The sequence below is a fragment of the Mauremys mutica genome, chromosome 6 (assembly GCF_020497125.1).
Source record: "Mauremys mutica isolate MM-2020 ecotype Southern chromosome 6, ASM2049712v1, whole genome shotgun sequence".
NCBI classification, from domain to species: Eukaryota; Metazoa; Chordata; order Testudines; family Geoemydidae; genus Mauremys; species Mauremys mutica.
In genome coordinates, this window is record NC_059077.1 from 57,466,191 (window position 1) to 57,489,244 (window position 23,054).

At 38.8% G+C, this 23,054-nt stretch overlaps 1 protein-coding gene across 6 annotated transcripts in view; it reads right to left on the minus strand.

The window, feature by feature from the left end:
• MCTP1 (multiple C2 and transmembrane domain containing 1) overlaps window positions 1-23,054 on the minus strand; it is a 445,369-nt gene that overhangs the window by 73,476 nt on the left and 348,839 nt on the right. For 4 of the 6 annotated variants that reach the window (XM_045022331.1, XM_045022332.1, XM_045022334.1 and 1 more), the window contains one exon: window positions 12,174-12,293. The exons of 1 other annotated variant lie outside the window; for it this stretch is intronic. In XM_045022331.1, the coding sequence (XP_044878266.1) occupies window positions 12,174-12,293 (120 nt within the window). Of the gene's footprint in view, window positions 1-11,359; window positions 11,789-12,173; window positions 12,294-23,054 lie in introns of those variants that run through there. One more of the 6 variants, XM_045022337.1, reaches the window with a different exon arrangement.

Below are 23,054 nucleotides of genomic sequence, written 5' to 3' on the forward strand. Positions count from 1 at the left end.
ATAAAAGGAAGTTCTTCTTCATACAGTGTACAGTCAACTTGTGGAACTCCTTGCCTGAGGAGGTTGGGAAGGCTAGGACTATAACAGCGTTTAAAAGAGAACTGGATAAATTCATGGCTGTTAAGTCCATTAATGGCTATTAGCCAGGATGGGTAAGGAATGGTGTCCCTAGCCTCTGTTTGTCAGAGGGTGGGGATGGATGGCAGGAGAGAGATCACTTGATCATTACCTGTTAGGTTCACTCCCTCTGGGGCACCTGGCATTGGCCACTGTCGGTAGACAGGATACTGGGCTAGATGGACCATTGGTCTGACCCAGTACAGCCATTCTTATGTTCTTATAAGCTGACAAAAGTAAGGAAATTAACTTGCATTGCTGGGGAAAAGCCACTAAAAGCCTTACCTTGGGGGGAAGGAAAACAAACAAACAAAAAAGCCACTAAGGACAAAGTGTCAGCCTCAACTCTGAATTGTAGCTATTTACTGGTTCTTACTGTAACTTTAAACATTATTTAATCTATGGAGGGATTTTTGTGATTAATTCCCTCAAAAAAAAAATCAAATCCATCCTTTGAAACAAATGCTTGTTATCTAAGTTAATTGCTTAAATGTGTTTAAAAGCATTTATAGAACCCTTGTTATCCCTTACTACTTGTAAGACCAGAATGGCTCCTTTGGAGATAAATGTGAATATTTATTGAGAATGGCCATTAAGGATGACGTTTATCCCACCCTGAACAAAGCCCAAACAGAGTAAGTCTTAGTGCAGGAAATTTACAGGTGTTGGGAATGGAATTCACCCTTTCCAACAAGTGGCCAGTCCTCAGTGCTGTAACACAGTTCCTCCATGGCCTCTATTTCATTTGGTGGGCCATTCCCCCAAAACACTTCAGGTGAGATTCTATGCTGCACCTCTCAGAAGTTTCAGCACAGAACTTGCAACCCAGTGAGGAACGGGGGTGGGAGGAAGAGGGGGTGCACACAACGTGGCTTTCAGCCACCTTTGTTCCTTCATGCTCCTAGGCTGTCCTGGGGTTGGAGAGACCCGCACTGTAACAGACAGATTTTTCAGCGTTATCTAAGTTACAGCAGCCTCCGTAGAGTTGCTCTAAGGGCTACAATCTTGCATACTGTGGCCCTGCTCCTGGAACACCCCCTACACCAGGGCTTAAGAGAGGGTGTGCAAGAGGCAGTCTTTCTTCACTACCTGCACTAGGAGAATCCTCCTTTGGGAAGTTATGGGGCTTTTAGGGCACCTTTACACCACTATGGCTCTTTGACACAGCACAAAGGAGGTTGAGCTGGGGGTAAGAATCTCACTTTTCCTTTTTCAGTCTTTGGTCTCATAAGTTTAGCTCCTGTGGCTCACAATGAGGGCACTGACCACAGTGATCCCGAACAGACAGGTGTGGAGAACAGTCCCTGAGGAATGATGTGTGACCATTTCAGTTGCATCCCTCTATTCTCCTACATCCCCACCATGGGGCTTGGTGTGGAGGGCCTTGCCTGGGACTTCTGCACCTTGGTGAATTTCAATCCAAGAGCTAAGTTCTGAAAAATGGAGCTAAGCCACTCCTCTGTTACACCTACTTTTTCCCTTAGGGATGGTTATATGCAAAGTTCCACTAGTGTAACTAAAAATATGATATATATTCAGTTTAATTAAACCAGGGCCCAAGGTTGCATGGAGTCATTTAACTGAACTGTAAACCCCCTACAAATCAGGGTTTACAATGGAAATACTGACACCACCTTAGCTGTCTCATTGCAAATAATGACACTTTGTTTAGATCACAAACACTCTTATTCTAAATAATCAGGATAATATTTCACACCTGTACTGTGATTTTCATCCAAGGATCTAAAACAGAATTACAGACATTAATAAACTAAGCCTCACAATACTGCTATGACCTATAGAGTATTATTATTATTATTATAGCTGAGAAGTTTGACTTGCCCAAAGTCATACAAAAAGTCTGTGACAGCCAAAAATCGAACCCAGATCTCCAGTTCCCAACTCCTGCTGTTTAGCCAGATGATTTCCCCCCTTCTCCCATGTTATGCCATCCTATTTTCTCATTCCGTGTTAGTCACATCATCAATTAAACTAAGCTTTAGGAGTGTCAAATTGTCTGGAAATGAAAAATGATTTAACTCAGTTATTGTATCAAAATAAAACATAATAAAAGTACTTCCATCTCTGGGCAGCATAAATTATTCTTTATGGCATATGAAGCATTGACCCATGTTTTCACTCATAATGAAACTTTGAAAGAAGAGTTAGAAAAAAAGATGCAGAGCAAAAGCATATCACTACAATGATACAGTGGATCAGAAGGAATTCAGATCCTCAAGTTTCTTAAGACTGGTTGCTACCCAAAATTGAAACAATGAAAACAGAATCCTTATAACCATATGATACAGAAAAAATCTGCAAGCTGAAGTCTTTTTTAAAAATACATTTAAGAACAACCTATTTACACAGGCACATAAAGCAAGGATTTATAAGATCATTACAGCAAATGCAAATTCAACAGATTCCAGCTTTTGAGTTTAACACCATATTTAGGATCAAACCAACAGTAAGAAAAAGGATTTTTTTCTTTGACTCTAGCTGGCTGCTTTTCAAATAAACCTTATAGGTGCTACTTTGGTCTTCAGCAACACAGTACATTAATCCAGACATCTAGAACAATATCATGTTTTTTCAATGAGAAAAAATATTAAAGGGAAAAACATATCAGTTAACAAAATAGCAGTTATTTTATAATAAGTTTTAAGAAAAAAATCTTAGAACAGCCCTAGAATACTCACTCTAAATTATGCTTTCCGATACCTTGCTTGAAATCAAGGTAGTATTAATCAAACAAAGGAAGGGCACTGGGGAAATCAGAAAGATCTAATGCAAGCAGTTAAAAGTGACATGACCTTCTGTAATGTCACTTGTCACAGCCTTATATGCCACACACTGGTAGAAGGTCTTGAAAGAACCTGATTCTTGGTACTGTTCCTTGAATATAAGACTAATACAGATGACATTTTAAAAAACACACGTAGACAGCCTTAAATATGGAATATCAGCTACTATATGGCCAAACACTAAGCAGATGATATTAAAATGTTGTGAAACAAAGCCTTTCCTGTACTAAATAGTTTTGCACAGCAAATACTTTACAGAAAAACACATGCAGAATAATTTGTATATAAGGATAGGAGATCACTCTTGCCCCATTCCCACTTTCTACAATGTAACAAAATTCTGTCTGCAAATGCTGCATAATTCACAGTGTGTTACTGGAGCACTTGTAACAGAAGCCACTTTATACAGTAAGTTAGTTACATTCAGAAATATACAGAAGAAGCTTCACTACCCTCTTTATGCTTTGCAAGAGAAGAAAATTGGACTAGCATGTACATGTAGAATTTAGTTGGCAATTAATTACTTCTTTTAGTTATTCCTCTTCTAGAGTTTTAAAAAAATCAAACTATTTATTATTAATTCATTAAAAGATGGGATTTGGGAGTAGTGGGACTGTTCAATGTAACATCTAATAGCAACATCCATAAAATAGTAGTACAGTCAGATTCCAGTTATTTACAACCATTTTAGATCAGAATAAGAGTGAAGAATAACTCAATTCCAAAGATCCTTAACAAAATCTACTGAAATTAAAAATTTTCACACAAAGGAAGTATATTAACTGCATGTATAATGCTAACAAAATTGTTTCTTACTTTAGAACACTCTTGCAGTTTCTAGAAGAAAAGTTACTACATAATCACAGCAAATGCACAGTAATTAAGTACATTCTTCTACCACCAACTTTTCTATGGCTATTCCAATGGAAACAACTGTGTGGGTAAAGGGGTATTTTGATAAATTTCCAAGTGAGTAGTACCACAATACTCTTTTACTCTAATACGCAATGTAAGAGAATTCAAAAGGAAGAACCACCATAGTCATCCAGATGTGTTTAATGAATGAAATCTTAATATAATTTAAAGGACGAATCCTGTGAAGTGCTCAGCAATTCCTAAAAAGGAGTAGGGAGGTGCCCTGAACTGGTAGTTCAAGTGTTCAGCACTTCTGATTTGCTCAGCACCTCAATGGATTGGGCTTTAAAACACTAGTTTCAAATGAAAAACATGTAGTATTCTAATTTATTTTGTTAAAATGTCCAAATGCCTGCAGACACTAATATTTTGATATAACCTATCACAAATCAGGAGCCTGCTCCTGCTCCCATTGAAATCAAAGAAAACAGGATTGGGTCCCAAATGAACATTTCCACCCTACAGCTGGTTAGCTGTATTCTTCAGCACAGTCTGGAGTTCATTTAGATAATTTTGTCTCCGTGTAAACTGACTACAACATGTGTTGGTATGTCAGTGGATTTACAACACTTCTGTGTAAATGTAATATAAAATTATTGAATGTGTATGGATTGAGAAGGATTCCCAAAATTGTTCAGGCTATTTCAGGCATCTTGAAAGTACCTGAGGTCCAACTGAAAACGTTCACAGTCAATAAGCTTGTTATTACTGTGTTTATGTGGTCATAGTCACAAAAGGACATCTGCTTTTCTCATAGGGTTGTTGAGGAGGAATTTTTCAAAAGACCTAGCTTAATTAAAATATCCATCTATTTTACATCATATTTATAAAGACAATAAAACTCACTAAAAGATTTTAATTTAACAATGTAGTATATCTGAAATACAATTGAACTTATGGTAGCTCCTGAGTTTGATTCACACCATTAAAGATTTGACCTTGAAGTATTTCATCTACAGGAGTCATCAAGATAACTGAACTACTAGATGTAATAATAATTAGTGTGATAAGCTTGCCAGTAAGGCTGAATATATTGCAGTACAAAAGAGGAGACTAAAAAGAAAGGCATTAGTACTTTACTGCTAAAAGACTTTCTGATTTTTACAGATACAATTATTTCTTCTTACAGAATACATTTCTTTGGCTCATTCTGGGAAGTGCTCATGATGTAATTTAGTCTGATGCTTAATAGGAAATGTGACTAACGTGGCTATCAGATGCCTTTTGATGCATGTCACTGATTACATACAGTCTGGTAATATCAACAAAGGAATTTTTACTTGCAGTATAAGAAGTTTTTCTGCAATATACTTTATTAGACAAGAACATATAACTTTTTGCTTGATATCAGCTTAAGATGCACCCACTATTTAGCTGCTAAAGTAGTTAAGACTAAACAATTTTCATATAAAATATGGCATCAGAAGTAGTTTTTCAATGCATTTCTTTAAATATTTGGAACTCAATGCTTTCAGGAATTCTAGCTGATATTTACACAAAGCATTGTGAACAGAATACTAGGTTTTTATTTGAAGTATGTCTCCATCTAAAGGCTTCAGAATGTACTGTATATTTGTCTTGTAGACAAAATATGATCTGTCTGGCTTTATGACATTTTTTAAACCAGTGAAGCAGAAAAAATATTCGACATTTGGCTAAATATAAGTTGTTAATTTATTACACAACAAACTTTTAAACAATAACATTTTAAAATATTTTGTCACCATGGAGTTTAATTGAAACATTGACAATAAAGTAGTTTATTATATTTCTTGTCAACAGAATTAAAATGTAATTGTTTGTCTTAAATTTGATCATTAACTTTTCAGCCAGCACTAGGATTCCAGGAGGACAAACCACCACTCATCTACATATATACTTACACCACAACATGTACATTTGTTTAAATAACTGAGTTTCTGAGTGGTACCAAAAGTTAGGATACTTAAAGTTGGAGCAGCATTTTTGCCTTGTCACATATGTGGACTTGTATATCCATATTATACATGTCATTGTAACATTAGCCCAGGTGATTATGACAACTCTTTTTAGATAATTATATATTTGGAGAAACACACTAATTTTGGAAAACAACTTGAAAATTACTGAGATCTAGTCTGAATTAACATCCATATGCTTAAAAATACCTCATATAATGGGATTTTTTACTCCAACACTAAATTGTTCTTAGTTTAAAGAATATTGACCAAGACATGTTGGAGCTGCTACAGTATTATGTCAATCCAGTAGTTACATAAGTCTGGACACAAATGAAAAAAAATCATTAAGAAATTCTGTACAAAAGAATGCCTATGCATTTTCCATACAATAGTCTAAGGCTTCAGGGGAAAAAAAGTTTTGCAAAATTTCACTTTAAAAATGACTCTGTTTTGAGGAAAAAAGGGTAAAAATCTTTCAAAAATGAACATTTCTGGGATTTGTTTCCCTTTCTGTAAGCAAAAGCAACTGAAAGTAAGCTAGGGTTGGAGAAGTTTTTTTAAAAGTGCTATTGGGCTGAGACCTTGTATGCCCTGTTAGTGAGTTTCTATGGCAGAGATACAATATAAAACCTTGAAGGCAGAGAATTATAACGGAAGCTTAAACAGCCTTCTTAACTATAGTGGCATGAATTGCCAACTTTAATAATACATTCCTCTTCATTGTAGAAGAGAAATGCTGCATAACCAACCCAATTTTTTCTTTATGTAGTGTACTGTGTGATTGCTAAATTACTGCATAATGTATTTGTAATATTTATAGTACTAACATTTAGTTAAATAACGTTTATGTAAGATTTATGTTGATTTTTTCATTTCTCATTTAATGGCAGATTATGAAGAGTCTGTTTCATAAAGATAATTCTCCATTTAAATTCATCAGGCCATTAAATATTAAAATTATGTTTCTGATGCAATCTAGAACAAATTTGTCCAGCTTCAGTGATTATTTGCATTCATAAAAATTAGGCTTGATTAATAAAATTTAAATGCTTGATTAAGCTGACATTTTCATGTTTCAGTTGTGATTTATTAAAATGAGCCCCTGTCCCCTGGTCTGGTTGGGTAAGATAGTTTACTTTTCTTCTTTACTATATATGTAGTATCTAAGGGCAGGTCTACACTAAGAATGGGGGTCGAACTAGGGTACGCAAATTCAGCTACGTGAATAGCGTAGCTGAATTCGAACTACCCTAGTTCGAACTACGAGGAATAAATAAAAAGAGGAATGGTTCTCAGCAGAACGGATCTCATGCTACCTGTGGTCTCTATGTTCTGAAGGAGCCCAAAGTGAGTATACAGGTTGTGACCCATCTATAAAGGCTTTTCTTAGCCAATCACTGTGCTGTTGAGAGTATAAGCTGAGAACAGTTTGTATTTTTGTAGAAGTCAGCAACCAAGGAGACAAGTTATAGAAGACTAATTTTGTAAAATAACCTTTGTGTACTTTCCTGCACTGATGAAAGAGTTTGGAATGCCATGTGTCTCAAGCAGAACCAATGTCAGGATTAGCATTGCAGCCCATCTTACTGTATACAGAAAAACTAGAGCATTGTATTGTGAGATAGCAAGCTATTGTTTGGTGAATATGCTGCACAACTGTTGCTGTGCAATCTGAAACAGTACTGTACAGTGAAAGCAACTCTGCATTTCCCTTACCTTTATGGGATTACAAAACAGAAGCTAGTTTATATATACATATTTATATGTGAACCTGAAGATTTTTATTCTCTGGCTACCACTACCATTTATGCTTTTTTTAAATACAAGGCAGCTTTTCCTAACGAAGTAATGAACTCTCAAGTGCTAATCCCAGAACTATCAGCAACTCTTGATGATACCCAGGGGCGGCTCCAGGCCCCAGCACGCCAAGCGCGTGCTTGGGGTGGCAAGCCGCGGGGGGTGCTCTGCTGGCGCTGCAAGGGCGGCAGGCAGGCTGCCCTCAGCGGCTTGCCTGTGGAGGGTCCGCTGGTCCCGCGGCTTCAGTGGACCCTCCGCAGGCAAGCCGCCGAAGGCAGCCTGCCTGCCGTGCTTGGGGCGGCAAAATGCCTAGAGCCGCCCCTAATGATACCTGGGGCAAACAACATAACCCCAGTGTTTCTCCATCTATTAATAGAGACAATACTATTTATCATCTTCATAGGTTTGTTGTGAGAATTAAATTAGGTAATGTTTGTGAAGCACAATAAAGAAAAGCACTAGATATGTTGCCTGTTTGCCAAGGCAGTAAAAATATCAGTTCTTTGCTTTCCCTCTCTCTTTGTTCTCCTTCAATAGGCCAAGTGGTCTGTCATTGTGTCATGCTCTGCTACTCTGTATGTAGTATATGGAGGCCCAAAACAGATTAGAAGTAAAAAAGGAGATCTTTTATTGCAGTAAAGTTTCACATAGAAAATTAATCAGGCTGCATCTTGGAAAAAACTTCCTTGCACCCACCCACAACCCCCTGGAGCATGCTCACTATAGCCTTAGGGCTTCTAACAGTAAATGGTTATTCTCACATTGGCCACCTGGTGGAAATAAGCATAACAAAAATACTTACAATATTACACTTGACATGAACTACCTGAGCTGGCAACACTTCCTATCAATGATTGACTGACAGGAAGTGTTGCTTCCAAAAATACAGATTCAGTGAAGCTGACTAGGAGGGGTGGACAGCAAGGTAGAAAGTGTACCAGAAATAGATACCACTTTGTTTCATACTGTCCCAAGATTCAACATCATTCATCCTTTAATGTTGCCACCTGGGCTCCTTTTCATTCTGCTTCCATTCCAAAATCTTTTGCAACTTAAAAATAACCTGACAAAAGTATTTCTTCTTTTTTGTCCAGTCTCTTTCTGGTTTTCTAACAGTGAGCCTTCATCTTGCGTGTGCATTCATTTTCATAAAGATGTTCTAGGAGGAGAATTGCTAAGTTGAAAAGAAATGATTTTAGTGGGGGAGATATTCAAAGGCATGCTTATTGACAGGAGAAAATGTGAGCCTATGTGTAGTGTTTCTTTAAATAAAGCAAGAAAACAAGGAAGAGGCAGCTAGGAAGGGTTTCAGACAGAACTTTTGCAGTGAAAGAGAGAAAGAAAAGCACTAAGGATAATACTATTTTACTTATTCTGCTAAAGTTCCTCATTCAGTGTTAAAAGAAAGTGATTTTTTCTGTGATACTTTACAATTATCATGACATGATGTAAAAAGTTTACTTAGTTTGAACCACACGTATTGCTGTGAGAACCTAGTACCACTAGTACTCGGACCACAGCCTTATCAAAAGGAAACAGTCACATTTATATGAGACCTAAAGCTAATGAACAGAAGTCTACACCTTTATTTTTATTAATTCAAGTGAATCAGCTGGACAAAATCCTCCTTAAAGCAGATGACCTGGACAAATGGTGAAGCTCATGTGATTCATCTGCATCTATAACTTATTTAATATTCATTCTTCTTTATGTGGATCAAAATGGTGCAAAAATGTGTGTAGTGTTAAAGACTGCTTAACAATAGTTAAACAGGATTGTTTAAAAAGTGGAAAGATTGTTTAGAAAGATGGGAGAACGTCATGTTTCCTTAAATCTGTGGAAGCTCTACAGTGATAGGGCTAACCTTAGCTGTGGGCCACAAAGGTGGCTACCTAACATGCTGAATTTGTGGTGGTGCAATTGTGTGTATTCGTTTGGAAAAAAGTTCCTTGCTCCTTGCAGGATCTGCAGCAGCCTCAGCCCACTACCCTGAGTAAACACAGGAGTACGGCTGTCGTACTGATGGGGTCAAAGAAGTGTTGCTACTGCTGTGAGTCCTTGACTCTGAGTGGGGGCAGTTCTTCCTCCCTCAGTCTTTCTCCCTTCCTGATGCATTTTTGCTTTGGTCTCACTTGCTGTATGTTGGTGGCAGCTTCTGGGGTTAGATGAAAATGTCAGAGTGGTCATTGCCATTGGGTAGGACAGTGGTAAGTGCCACCATGGAGGACAAACCTAGCCAAAGCTGGCACAGGTGTTGGTGACACAGCCAGTGGAGGCCAATGGGGCAACCAGGGGGATGTCTGTCTGCTGCGGTGATCCTAGGGCAGCATGAGCTGCTGGTAGGGCATAAACATGGGGTAGTCACTGTAGAGCACCTGGACAGGGGGTGAGAGTCCTGATCAGAGAATCTATGAAGCAAGTGGGCCTTTGGCCAGTAACCAGTGACAGGCCCTTCAGACAGGAGCCCATATAATGGGGAATCAGTTCCAATTTTCCAGCAGGCTACTTCTCCTGCTGCCAGCTTTACTCTGGGATCCTTTGCTGTCTTCTCTGCACACCCAGTCCCACCAAGATTACTACTCTGCTCTGGGCTCCTGCACCTGCAGAAGTGCTCAGGACTCCTGAAGTACAATTGTCAATCTGCTACCATGCAAGACTCAAGGAAAAAGCTGAAGCCCTGCCTCCCCTATCTTTCATCACAGGAAAAGAGGAGGGATGCAAGCAGTGTCATCATCTGGAAAACAAGAACAAAGGAGTACAAGGGCACTTTTGTGGGGGTTAGTGGGAAAATAATTATTAAAGAAAACCTATGCAAGTCAGATGGAGTTTAGGGTAGGTGATAATGAATTAAAATTGGGGTGTGTATATGTAATTTTGCCAAGGACACCAAAACATCTAGTTCTAGCCCTGTCCGCTGGAGACCTTCTTCAGTGTTGGAACATAGCAACTCTGTGATAATTGACCACTGCTATGTGATAGGAAAGTAATGAAACAAGGTGTTAGGGGAAGCGGAGGGTAGAGTTGGAGACAATGACAAGACAGGCAGTACTCTCAAGTGAACCAGCAACCATAAAGGTGTTGTGTATGCGTGCATGAAATGGAAGCGAGTCGGCCTCCATTTATGATTGGACATATTAGCCTGCCTACCCCCTTGGCATTTTAGTTCACAGCAGGTTTGCAATGTTTGTATATACTAATCTGTGGGTCTTTTGAGCAGAAACTGACCAGTATCATATGCCAAAGAATGATGTAGGAACTAGAATTTAACCTCCCAAACTCATTGTGTTTACAATTTATCAAAAGCCAGACTAAGTGACAGGTTAACCTAGCTCACACACAAATGATCTGGGTGTGACTTGTGTTGTAACAAAATTCTTCAGATCATCTGACAAGAGAAGGAAGGATTATGTCACAACAGAATAAGCACCAATGTGCTACAAAAGGGTTGCCCTCTCTCTATGAGGGCAGAGAAAATGATTCCTGTGCTGTAAAAATATTCTAAGAAGGATGACTTAAGGTTGGTTCATCTCTCATATCCAGATATCGACTCAGCAAATTATTTCATTGATCAGCAGCAGAGTACAGTCTCTTATGCTTCAGTTGGTTAGATAATTGAGATTGGCATGTAGTAGGGGTATTAAAAATCGCAAAGAACTCCCCAGAAGTTCTCCTTTCAAGATTCCCAATATGTCTGATTATTTTTCATTCATATTAGACAAGTTTAAAGAACAGTTCTTTATTAATGAGTATAAATTCATGTGCTGGGAGTTGAGCATTTAAAAACACTAATTAATAATAAATATACTTTGCTCTTATAATTTACAGAACCTTTAGCTTGACAATCTCAAAGCAATTTACAAAGGTGAGGGATATGCTTAATTTACAGATAAGTACTAAGTGACTTGACTGAGGGCACACAACAAGTCACTGTGAGAGCCAGAAATAGAACCCAGATCTTCCGATTTCCAGGATATTCTCTATCCAAGAGAGCACATTGCTTCACTAATCAGTTATTTTTTTCATTGTGTAGTAATTTAGAAGGCAGAAATATTCTTGATGAAACTTTGTAAAATTTCCATGATACATGTTAGTGAGCTCATCTAAGACCATCACGTAAAGATTTGTGACCTATCTTGAAAGCCATCTGACAAGTCTGCAGTTCTTAGTGGAAGAGAGGAATTTTGGCAGAATCAGCACTTCTTTTAATTTCAGTAACTAAAAAAAAAATGTCAGACTATAGTTTTTATAAGCTTTCAACAGGGCTACACACACACAAAACAGTTTTCAAAAGATTTGTTTGCCCTTTCCTAACCAGTAAAATAACCAAACATACACACCAGCTTTGAGGACGGAGTATGCTCTAATGCATTTTTTAAATTAGTTTAAACAAAAGTAGAAACATTTATTGAACAGCTGGAAAAAAAAATTCAATCATGGCTAGGAAGAACTGTCCAAGCAGCAAGAACTGAAATGTTTTTGAAAGGACTTTGTATTTAACTAGAGAAATTCAGTTTCTGAAACAAACTCAGTTTTAAAATCTTGTCTTAGTATAAGTTAAAAAAACAAGTACAAGTATTTGCTTAAAAAAGTAAATACTTACTGTATCATGTTGCGTGTTATCTTTCCCTGATAGGATCAAGAAATAGTTCCATGCCAACAGTAACAAAAAGGCAAGCGGAATCATGTAGAGCTCAAAGTTCCAAACCACAAAAAGAAAAAGCTAAAAGACAGAGGAGAGATAAATGATTAAACTCCGAATTTATTCAAAGTAAGGAGCAGTACATTAAACAAATCTAAACAAAACAACACTCTTTCTTTCTGAACAGAGACCAGGAATGACGGGTTAATGTGGCTGAATGCGCAACTGAAACCACCAGTTTGAAATCAGCTACACCTCTGAAAAATCAGTGGTGACATGACAAATCTGAGATAAAGCATCAAACTAAATATATACAAAAGAAAATATAAAACATTCCAAAAATGTGAAAATATTTGAATAAACAGCAATAACAATGTTTAAAGGATCAGAAATACTTTAGTAAAGATTTTGTTTTGTTTTAAAAAAAAAAATCCGAGGGTTTATTGAGAGAGAGAGACTTCTTGGGGCACAGCTTTCAGCTAAAAATACTAAAGAAAAGGTGAACAAGATGGCATTTATACACATATTTGTTGAGATTTTTCTCTTCTTGTAATAGACTTCCAGATCTCACAACTAACATTTTTAAAACTCTAGAATTAAACAATCTAAAATTACTTGCTTGATTTCCTCTCATGTGACAAAAATGATAGCTGAAAATACTATGGTAAACAATACTATTGCTGAACCTGCCCTCAGTCTTCAGCATCATGTATTGGTAACACTACATGCTTTTCTTCCAAATACTATATTCAAGCCTTGCACTTCCTTACATTTCTTCTGCTTTCTAAAATTAATCAAGTGCAGTGTCCCAGAACTACGGCAAACCCAAACCAAAACATAGCTACTAGAGCAGAGGTTCTCAAATGTCATTGCACCGTGACCCCCTTCTGACAACAACAATTACTACATGACCCCCGGAGGGGGGACCGAAGCCTGAGGCTGCCCGAGCCCCGCCCCATGCAGGTGGGCCAAAGTCAAAGCCCAAGGGCTTCTACCTCAGGCGGAGGGCTTGTAACCTGAGCCCTGCCACCCAGGGCTGAAGCCCTCTGGCTTTGATTTGGTCCCAGGCGGTAAGGCTCGGGCTTCAGCCCTGGGGACCAGCAAGTCTAATACCAGTCCTGGTGACCCCATTAAAATTGAGTCACGAACCACTTTGGGGTCCTGACCCACAGTTTGAGAACTGCTGTACTAACAAACTAAAAAATGGCTCCTTTTTCTATCCCTATACTTTAGGTAGATTTTGGTTTGATCAAGAACTAAAAAGGGATTTTAATAATCCCTTAAAATTGAGGATTATGTTTAATAGAGCCAAAACAGAACATTGGATCATAAAAGACTAATGCAAATACCAGTGTAAAAACCTACATTTTTAAGAAATACACAGTACCAGATCAATTAACTTGCCTTCTTCCATGCTACAGCCACCAAATGGGCTGTATATGAATGTCTTGGGAGACTGCAGGACAAGCTTGATAGCTATTAAATTTTTTGCAATGGAAAGGTGTTATGTGGTATCATACAATTAAAGGGGTACTGGCATTTTTGATACTCATTACTACATTTGGGAAATCTGTATGTTGTTCAGGTTATTTAGTTTAAAAGGAAACCTATTAGAAGTAGTGTTGAGTAAGAAACAAGTTTTAAGAGAATTCCAGAGATCTGTAAAAATTACTTATGAGAGAATTCCTCTAAGGATTTACTAACATATATTTTGAGAGGAACATTTACAGGAGTGTGATTTAGCAAGATCAACTCAAGTCAGCTTAAAACAGGAATCTCCAGCTCAGAAAAGAAACTTACCTCTATTCGCTCAGAAAAAGGCTTGAGTGAATAGGTAAGAACATAAGAGCGGACATACTGGGTCAGCCCAAAGGTCCATCTAGCCAAGTATTCTGTCTTCCAACAGTGGCCAATGCCAGGTGCCCCAGAGGGAATTAACAGAACAGGTAATCATCAAGTGATCCATCCCATCGTCGGTTCCCATCTTCTGGCAAACAGAGGCTAGAGACACCATCCCTGCCCATCCTGGATAATAACCATTGATGGACCTATCCTCCCTGAACTTATCTAGTTCTTTTTTGAACCCTGTTATAGTATTGGCCTTCACAATATCCTCTGGCAAGGAGTTCCACAGGTTGACTGTGCGTTGTGTGAAAAAATACTTCCTTTTGTTTGTTTTAAACAATAACACTTCCTTATTTGCTTTCTCCACACCAGTCATGATTTTATAGACCTCTATCATACCCACCCCTTAGTCCTCTCTTTTCCAAGTTGAAAAGTCCCAATCTTATGAATCTCTTTTCATATGGAAGCTGTTCCATACCTCTAATCATTTTTGTAGGCTTCAATAGGAGCTCTGGAAGTAAACTCTGACAGACAGGGGAAAACAAATTCCAGAGACTGCCTGTTGTGAACTGCCCCTGCCTGCAGATGTCCCTAGTCTTAATTTTAAAGCTGGTGATGGAGAGAAGTAATTTCTAAAGAAAGACCCAACTGCAGATGGCTTTGTAGAATAAAAACAACACCCTGAAACAAATTGGTGACCAGTTCCGTCTATGGAATACAGGTGTAACGTGCTCCTGGTCTTCAAGGGTAGTCCCAAGCAGAGTTCAGCATAATAATGCTCTCTAGTAAGAAGACATACATAGTTAACTATGGCAAAGCCCACAACCGGAGGGAAAGGGTGTAAGCTCCTAATTTGATGCAAATGAAAGAAAGCATTATTGGTTACTGCTGCAATCCATGCATGAAAACAAAGAATTCTTAGGCTAGAAACCTTTAACAATACACAGACATTTCCAATGAATACAAAGAGTAGATATACATTGCCATGTCATCTAGATGATTTTCCTGACCTACCAGCATTATTTCCATCTTGTCTGGAATGAGCTTCAACCAATTTTCTCATTAAAACACCTATCTCAGTCAGACACTAGTAAAGCAAGGACACCACATTTGCTATGAAAATGAAATGAATAGCTATGGGAAATCAGCATAGTGATAGGACTGCAGCTCAATCTGCTTCACTATCTCACCCCCACCCCCCGCCATTAGAAAAATGCACAATAAATAAGACATGTAACAAACTAAAAACTCATAATATTAGAAAGAGACTAACATACATGAATATCCAGGGCAAAATGATGAAAAAAAATTAGGGGTATTTTTCAGTTCCCACAGACAAGGCATCTTACAACTATTTAAAAAACAAAAAGCGGTGTATATGAATTTATTCCTTTAATTTCATTTCATCCATGAAAGGGAAGGGAAACTACATATGCCTCCATTAAACAGGTACAGATAATATAAGAATGAAACAGGTGGAAAAGAAAAGGAAGAAGGATGAAAGGTTCCTAGGGCCCTACCCATACCTGTAAAACAGCCAATTGAACATGGACTATATCTGCTATGATCTCTTTTAAAGAAATAATGGTTCCTCTCAAGCTTAAAAGAAAAAAAAAGGATCTTCATTACTACTGAAACAAGCCAACTATTTTAAAGGAGGAGTGGGTGTCCCAAAGGTTACAATTTAATATAGCTGCCATTTTCTACATAAGATACTACACAGGAGGATTTTTTCCTTCCTTTCCTCCTGCAGACAAGGATTTCAAGAGCATAGGCATGAACCGGTCATTTACAACATCACATCAGTTGATACCCTTAGTGAGATATATATGCATAAAATTATTATTCAGTGAGACACGTGATACTACCCTAGTGTACCACACTTCAAAAAATAATTTAAGTTGGAATATTGAATATCCTATTCTTTTGCAAACTATAGTATTTTTAAAAGAAATCTCATCCAAAATGATTAACACTTCCTACTGTTCGGGGAAAAAAAAAAAGCCTGCCCTTTCAGGCTAGCAGTTGTGGATCATTAGCTTTCCAGTGATGAGGTGTGTTTGATGAGTATTTTTCTTTCTAATTAAGAGATGAGATTCTCTATTTGACTCTCTCTTCAGACAGAAGTAAAGAGAAAGCTTTCTGCCAATGTGGAAAGGCCATATCCTACAGAACAATTATTTCAGATGTCTTTATCTACTCCCTTCTAATTTGATTTCTTTTTTTTAAACTGAACCCACATTTGCACCCAAGCCTTCGCAGCATTTACCTATTTGTCACCTAAACCTGCCCCTATTATATTACCTCTATTTTTTACTTTAATTAAACATGTTTCAGACATTTTACCACTAGGAAAGGAAACTGTGAGAAATAGTCAAGTAAGTCCTAGATACTATGGCCCATATATCTTCAGCTACAGCTGAAGGTGCAGGGAGGGAAAGTGCAAGTGTGGTTGTAAACTACCTTTGTACTCCCCAAGCCTGGATTGGCTCTGCTAGGCTAGTCCTTCAGGATAAATTACATTAGAAAACTGAGATTAAGGCATGATCATGCCATCTTCATTAATACATGTAATTTTTACTCCAATTAAAAATTTCATTGATTTAAGTGGTATTTCTCTCATAAGTAAGGGTTACATTATTGAGTCCTTAAGGACTTACCCCCAAACTTCATACAGAGTCTTTGCCACAGTCAGGAAAAGAGCCTATGCTTGTGACTCTGAGTCCTGTGCTTTAATCATAACATCACCCTTCCCCCTTTAAGCTTAAAAGTGTTCTTGTGGGTATTATTCTTTTCTCATGTTTTTGGACTCTTGGATGTTTTCTCAAAAAATTGAAAGAAAACCTACATAATGTATTGCTTGGGTCTCTATCTACATGCTGTAGGTTTTGAGGCTTCAATGAAATAGTGTATGTTCTCTGCACTGTAAAACACTGAAATAATTGTTTCAGTTGAACTTGGCCTGTAGTCTGTTGCCTGTTCCATTAAAAAAAACAAACAAAAAACCCCACACACAAAGAATGTAAGTACTGCCTTTGGTGATCAATTCCCACCTCACCCTCGGTGATATTTTTATTTTTAAAAAAGCATTTTCTTTCACTTCATTGGATCCCATGCATCCTGCAAGTGTAAATGTAAACATTATATTTGAGTCAGAACATGCACATTCAGATGGGCATGGAGAAAATGAGCTTCGTAAGCAAATATTAAAATACTCCTACGTTTTTCAGGCTGATTACCTGATCACGAGGTCTAGGTGAAATTCAAAAGGTCTGAATCTTAGCCTATCTACAACTACAGTATGCAAAAGTAGCCTGGAAAAAAGAGTGAAAGCATGGTATGATAGTTAAAGAAAAGCATCAGGAGCCATCCCATTCTCAAATTTGCAATGTGACCTTGGATAAGTCACTTAACCTCTTACCTCAGTTTCCCCCATTTAAAAATGCCTCTTTGGAGCCCTGAGAGTGTTCTAAATCCTTTGAGGAGCTATAAATACAGTAAGAATTAACACTTACAGGAACAAACTATTGTGAGATTTTCTATATTTTCGCCTTTCAGTACTGTGGAAATGTACTGAACACGCCATTTCACTGCGATCTGGATTTTTTCCCCTTTCATCCCGCCTAGAACCAGGAAATGCAGAGGCTTCCAAGATGAAAAATAATTTCATAAAATGTTAAGTAACCTTTTATTTTAACATAAAGAAGCATTAAGTTGAAGTTCAGTTCAAGCTTTAAGTGAAGTTTCAGGTCAATTCTTATTTTAATCCCAGCCCTGATGAGCTCTTTGGCATATTAAAAATTATGTTGCCTCTCTAGTTAGAATACTTTGGTGCAGTATAAAGAAAAACAGTTGAAATCAAAGTTCGCATTTCTTAACAGACAGGATAGTTCTGGTCTTGGTTTTTGCATGCTGATAGTTTGTATTATAAGTCAATAGTTATATTACATTTAAATTCTTTCATGTAAGCATAGTTTGACTCCAGCTATTAAAGAAGCAAGTATGAGAATTACATGTGACTCATTTGATGTATTTCAACCCACCCAATCTTCTTTTGAAACATCTTTATAGCTAAATAGACTTATTTCACCTGAACAACCTCAAAGACGATGCTATCATCCAATCATAACATAATGTAGGTTACCTGTGTCTTGACAAGTTTGTCAGCACCAATAAAACCTGCCAGCTAGAGGCTTGAAAGATTTTTATTTAAATTTAGATTTTTCCCCCCCACTTACAACTTGTACTGACATTTCACATCATTTTATAGAAGTCGAAGAAGAAAGTACTATGACTTTGCTTTGAGGATACTGACAATTCCAAAAAAAGCAAGCCCCAGAGTCTGTGAATACAAGCATCACATTAACAGCACGTGAATTACAGATGTAAAATTCATACCACTTATGACTTTCATATAGCAAAAGTTAGGTGGAAATAAAAATGACATATTTACAAAGGAATCTGTAAATATTCACAAAATGTTGACTCTCTCACTAAAAACAACGAGGAGTCCTTGTGGCACCTTAGAGACTAACAAATTTATTTGGGCATAAGCTTTCATGGGCTAGAATTCACTTCATCAGATGCATGGAGTGAAAAATACAGGAGCAGGTATAAATACATGAAAGGATGGGGGTGTGAGTAACAGTAGGGAGAAATTAGTATTGGGGAAATTAAGTTTAGGTTTTGTAATGACCCAACCACTCCCAGTCTTTATTCAGGCCTAATCTGATGGTATCCAGATTGCAAATTAATTCCAGTTCTGCCACTTCATGTTGCAGGTTCCCCTACTGGTTTTTGAATGTTATGTTTCCTGATATCAGAAACATTCAAAACCCAGTAGCTTCAGTCTCTCTGGTCACTCAACAACAGACCTAAAAGTGGCAATTCTTCAACAACAACAAAAAATTCAAAAACAGACTCCAACGTGAAGTTGCAGAACTTAATTTCTCCCTACTGTTACTCACACCTTCTTGTCACTGTCTGTAATGGGCCACTCTCTTACCACTTCAAAAGTTATTTTTCCTCCCTTGGTATCCTGCTGTTAATTGATTTATTGTATTAGACTGACCTCACACTTTGAAAAACATCCCTCATCGTTTCATGTATTTATACCTGCTCCTGAATTTTTCACTCCATGCATCCAATGAAGTGGGTTCTAGCCCACGAAAGCTTATGCCCAAATAAATTTGTTAGTCTCTAAGTTGCCACAAGGACTCCTCATTGTTTTTGCTGATACAGACTAACACGGCTACCACTCTGAATCTTGGGTCACTCTCTCTTTCACTTTAGATTTTCTACCTGGCTACTATCACTAATACAGCTCAGAAATTCTTAAACATGTTCACTGAAAAGATCAGCGCATGCAGGTCTACTGCCATTCTGGACTGAAGTTCAATACATATTTGTTCTCTCAGATTTACAAAACACACAATTAAGATAAATTGGTATTACTCTGCCTGTAACAAATACACTGGTATCAAGTAACGACTGCCCTACAAAGATACATTAGTGACTAGATCAAAGAAATGCCTCAGAATAAGACTATTAGGTTCATCAAAGCTTGTCCCTTTTTAGTACTCCATTTCCCCAACAAAATCTCAATTTTTTTTCTTGAATGACCCATGTCTTTGTCTCTGCAACATTATCTAGCAAATCATTCTATACATTAATTATTTTTAAGTGAAAAAGTGCTTTTAATGTCGCTCCTCAATTTGTTTTTGTTTTGCTTTTCCATGTGCATCTTAAGTAGAGTTACTGTTTTCAGTGCAGCACTGATGCAGGGGTAATCACTGTCTAAAAGATTCAAGGCATTATATAAATCAGTTATATCCCTGTTAAGTGTTTGATTTTTCTCTAGGCTATATAAAATGCAGCTTTTTAAGCCTTCCCTCATTGCTCATGCCTTCTAGGTTTGAGATCAATCTAATTCTTCTTGCCTCTTAAACTTCCTCAATGACTGTTTAACACAATTACAGACTGAACATGCTATTTCATTTCAAAGTGCCTTGATACAAAAGGTATCATTTCTGTACAATACACTTTACATTTTAGACACATTTTCTAAACACTTAAATCTATTTTACAACATTGTCTCTATATTTTTACATAGGAATTTACTGCTTTACAATTTCAGCAGGTTCTTCTGTAGTTTCTCACTGATAGGAGGAGGTATTGAATGTGGAAACGGCTAAATGTGTATGACTTTACTACACCTGCAAAATTAAAGTTTCTTTTCCCATAATAACCCAGGTGAAAATCCTTTTGAATTATTTACCTATCTCTATGTGCTCACTGCAATAATCAAATATACATGATCAGCAAATATAACCAATTTAGAACTTAGCTACACACAATAGTTGCATCACTTTGTGCTACTTTAACTATACTGATATAGGCTAGCTAAACTCCCCTCCAACCCAGCATGGAAAGGGAATAATCAGTATAAGGCACCTTTATACAAGTATAACTGTGCCCACACTAGGGGTTGTACCTGTTAATTATTATACAATCACACGCCTAACCAACACAATTATGCCGGTACATCATCTGTATGTAGTCCAGGCCTGGGTTTGTCTCATCTTATTGTTGTAACTCCTTAGGCCTGGTCTACACTTAATATACCTATGTTTGGAAAAGCCCTAGTATAGATACATTTATACCAATCTGACTGTTCTTATATCATTTAACTGCATCCACACCAGAGGGTTTTGCTGGGTCAACTATACTGGTATAGCCAGCAAAACCCTTCTAGCGTAGACAAGGTTTGACATAATGTTGGGTGAAGTTCACCCTTTTCTCATAAGGCTTTTGTAATTGTGGCCTGGTCTACACTACGCGTTTAAACCGATTTTAGCAGCATTAAACCGATTTAACGCCGCACCCGTCCACACTACGAGGCCCCTTATATCGATATAAAGGGCTCTTTAAACTGGTTTCTGTACTCGTCCCCAATGAGAGGAGTAGCGCTAATATCGGTATTACCATATCGGATTAGGGTTAGTGTGGCCACAAATCGACGGTATTGGCCTCCGGGCGGTATCCCACAGTGCACCACTGTGACCGCTCTGGACAGCAATCTGAACTCGGATGCACTGGCCAGGTACACAGGAAAAGCCCCGCGAACTTTTGAAATTCATTTCCTGCTTGCCCAGCATGGAGAGCTCATCAGCACAGGTGACCACGCAGAGCCCATCAGCACAGGTAACAATGCAGTCTCCTGAGAATCGAAAAAGAGCTCCAGCATGGACTGCATGGGAGGTACTGGATCTGATTGCTATATGGGGAGAGGATTCAGGGCTAACAGAACTGCGTTCCAAAAGACAAAATGAAAAAGTATTTGAAAGAATTTCCAAGGCTATGATGGAAAAAGGCCACAGCAGGGACTCAGTGCAGTGCAGAGTGAAAGTTAAGGAGCTCAGACAAGCCTACCAGAAAGCCAAAGAAGTAAACGGAAGGTCCGGTGCAGGGCCAAAAACATGCCGCTTCTACGCTGAGCTGCATGCAATTTTAGGGGGCTGTGCCACAACTACCCCACCCCTGTCCGTGGATTCCGAAGTGGGGGTTGTAATCTCTGCCACGGCTGAGGATTATGTGGACGGGAAGATGAGGAGAAGGATGAGCTTTTTCGCGTTTGGTTAGCAGGGATCTTCCCAGCTAACAGCCACGTGGTGGGGGGGGGGGGAAGGGGGGTGATTAGCAGTGAGCTTTCATGGTACCAGCCATGCGGTGGGGGGGAGGGGTAAAGCATTGCAGAAGCCGAAAGACAGTGGCTTACCATGGCCGCATGCAAGCTGAATTCTGATGCCCGGACCTGTGTAGTGAAATCACATGTGCTATGTAAGGTGAATAGTACTGTTCACTGTGAAAGAGTATAACCATTGTTCTGTAAAATGTATCTTTTTAAATACTTCTCTCCCCTTTTTCCCTCCCTCATGCAGCTGCAAATTTTTCAAGCCTCCCTACTCCATCCCAAAGGCTAGCTCAGATAAGGCGGAGGAAAAAGAAGACGCGAGATTAAATGTTCTCGGATATCATGGAAGTAACCCGCAAGGAAAGAGCTCATCTGAATGAGTGGAAGGAGGTGGTATCACATTACAGGAAAGATGCCAGTGAACATGAGGACAGGAGGGACGCCCGAGATGAGAGGTGGTGGCAGGAAGATCAGAGGTGGTGGCAGGAAGATCAGCGGTGGTGGGATGCAACTCTGGGGCTGCTGCGTGATCAAACTGACATGCTCCGGCGTCTGGTGGAGCTTCAGGAATGGCAGCAGGATCACAGAGTGCCGCTGCAGCCCCTGTATAACCACCCTCATCCCTCACCATGTTCCACATCCTCCTCACCCAGACATGTAAGAACGCGTGGGGGGAGGCTCCATGCACCCGCCCACTCCACCCCCGTGGACAGCCCAACCAGAAGGCTGTCATTACTATGAAATTTTTTTAGTGGCCTTTTCCTTCCCTCCTATCCTCCTCCCAAACCACACCTGGGCTACCTTCTCAGTTCTCTCCCTCTTTTTATAGTGAATTAATAAAGAATACATGATTTTTAAATGATACTGACTATTTCCTTAAGCAAGTTGTAATCGAAGGGGGAGGGTGGGTTGCTTACAGGGAATGAGTCAATCAAGGGGGGTGGGGGTTCATCAAGGGGAAACAAACACAGCAGTCACACCCTACCCTGGCCAGTGATGAAGCTCGTTTTCAAAGCTTCTCTGATGCGCACCACTTCCTGGTGTGTTCTTCTAATCTCCCTGGTGTCTGGCTGCGCGTAATCAGCGGCCAGGTGATTTGCCTCAGCCTCCCACCCTGCCATAAAGGTCTCCCCCTTACTCTCACAGAGATTGTGGAGAACACTGCAAGCAGCAATAACAAAGGGGACATTGGTTTGGCTGAGGTCTGAGCGAGTCAATAATGTGTGCCAGCGCGCCTTTAAACGGCCAAAGGCACATTCTACCACCATTCTGCACTTGCTCAGCCTGTAGTTGAACAGATCCTG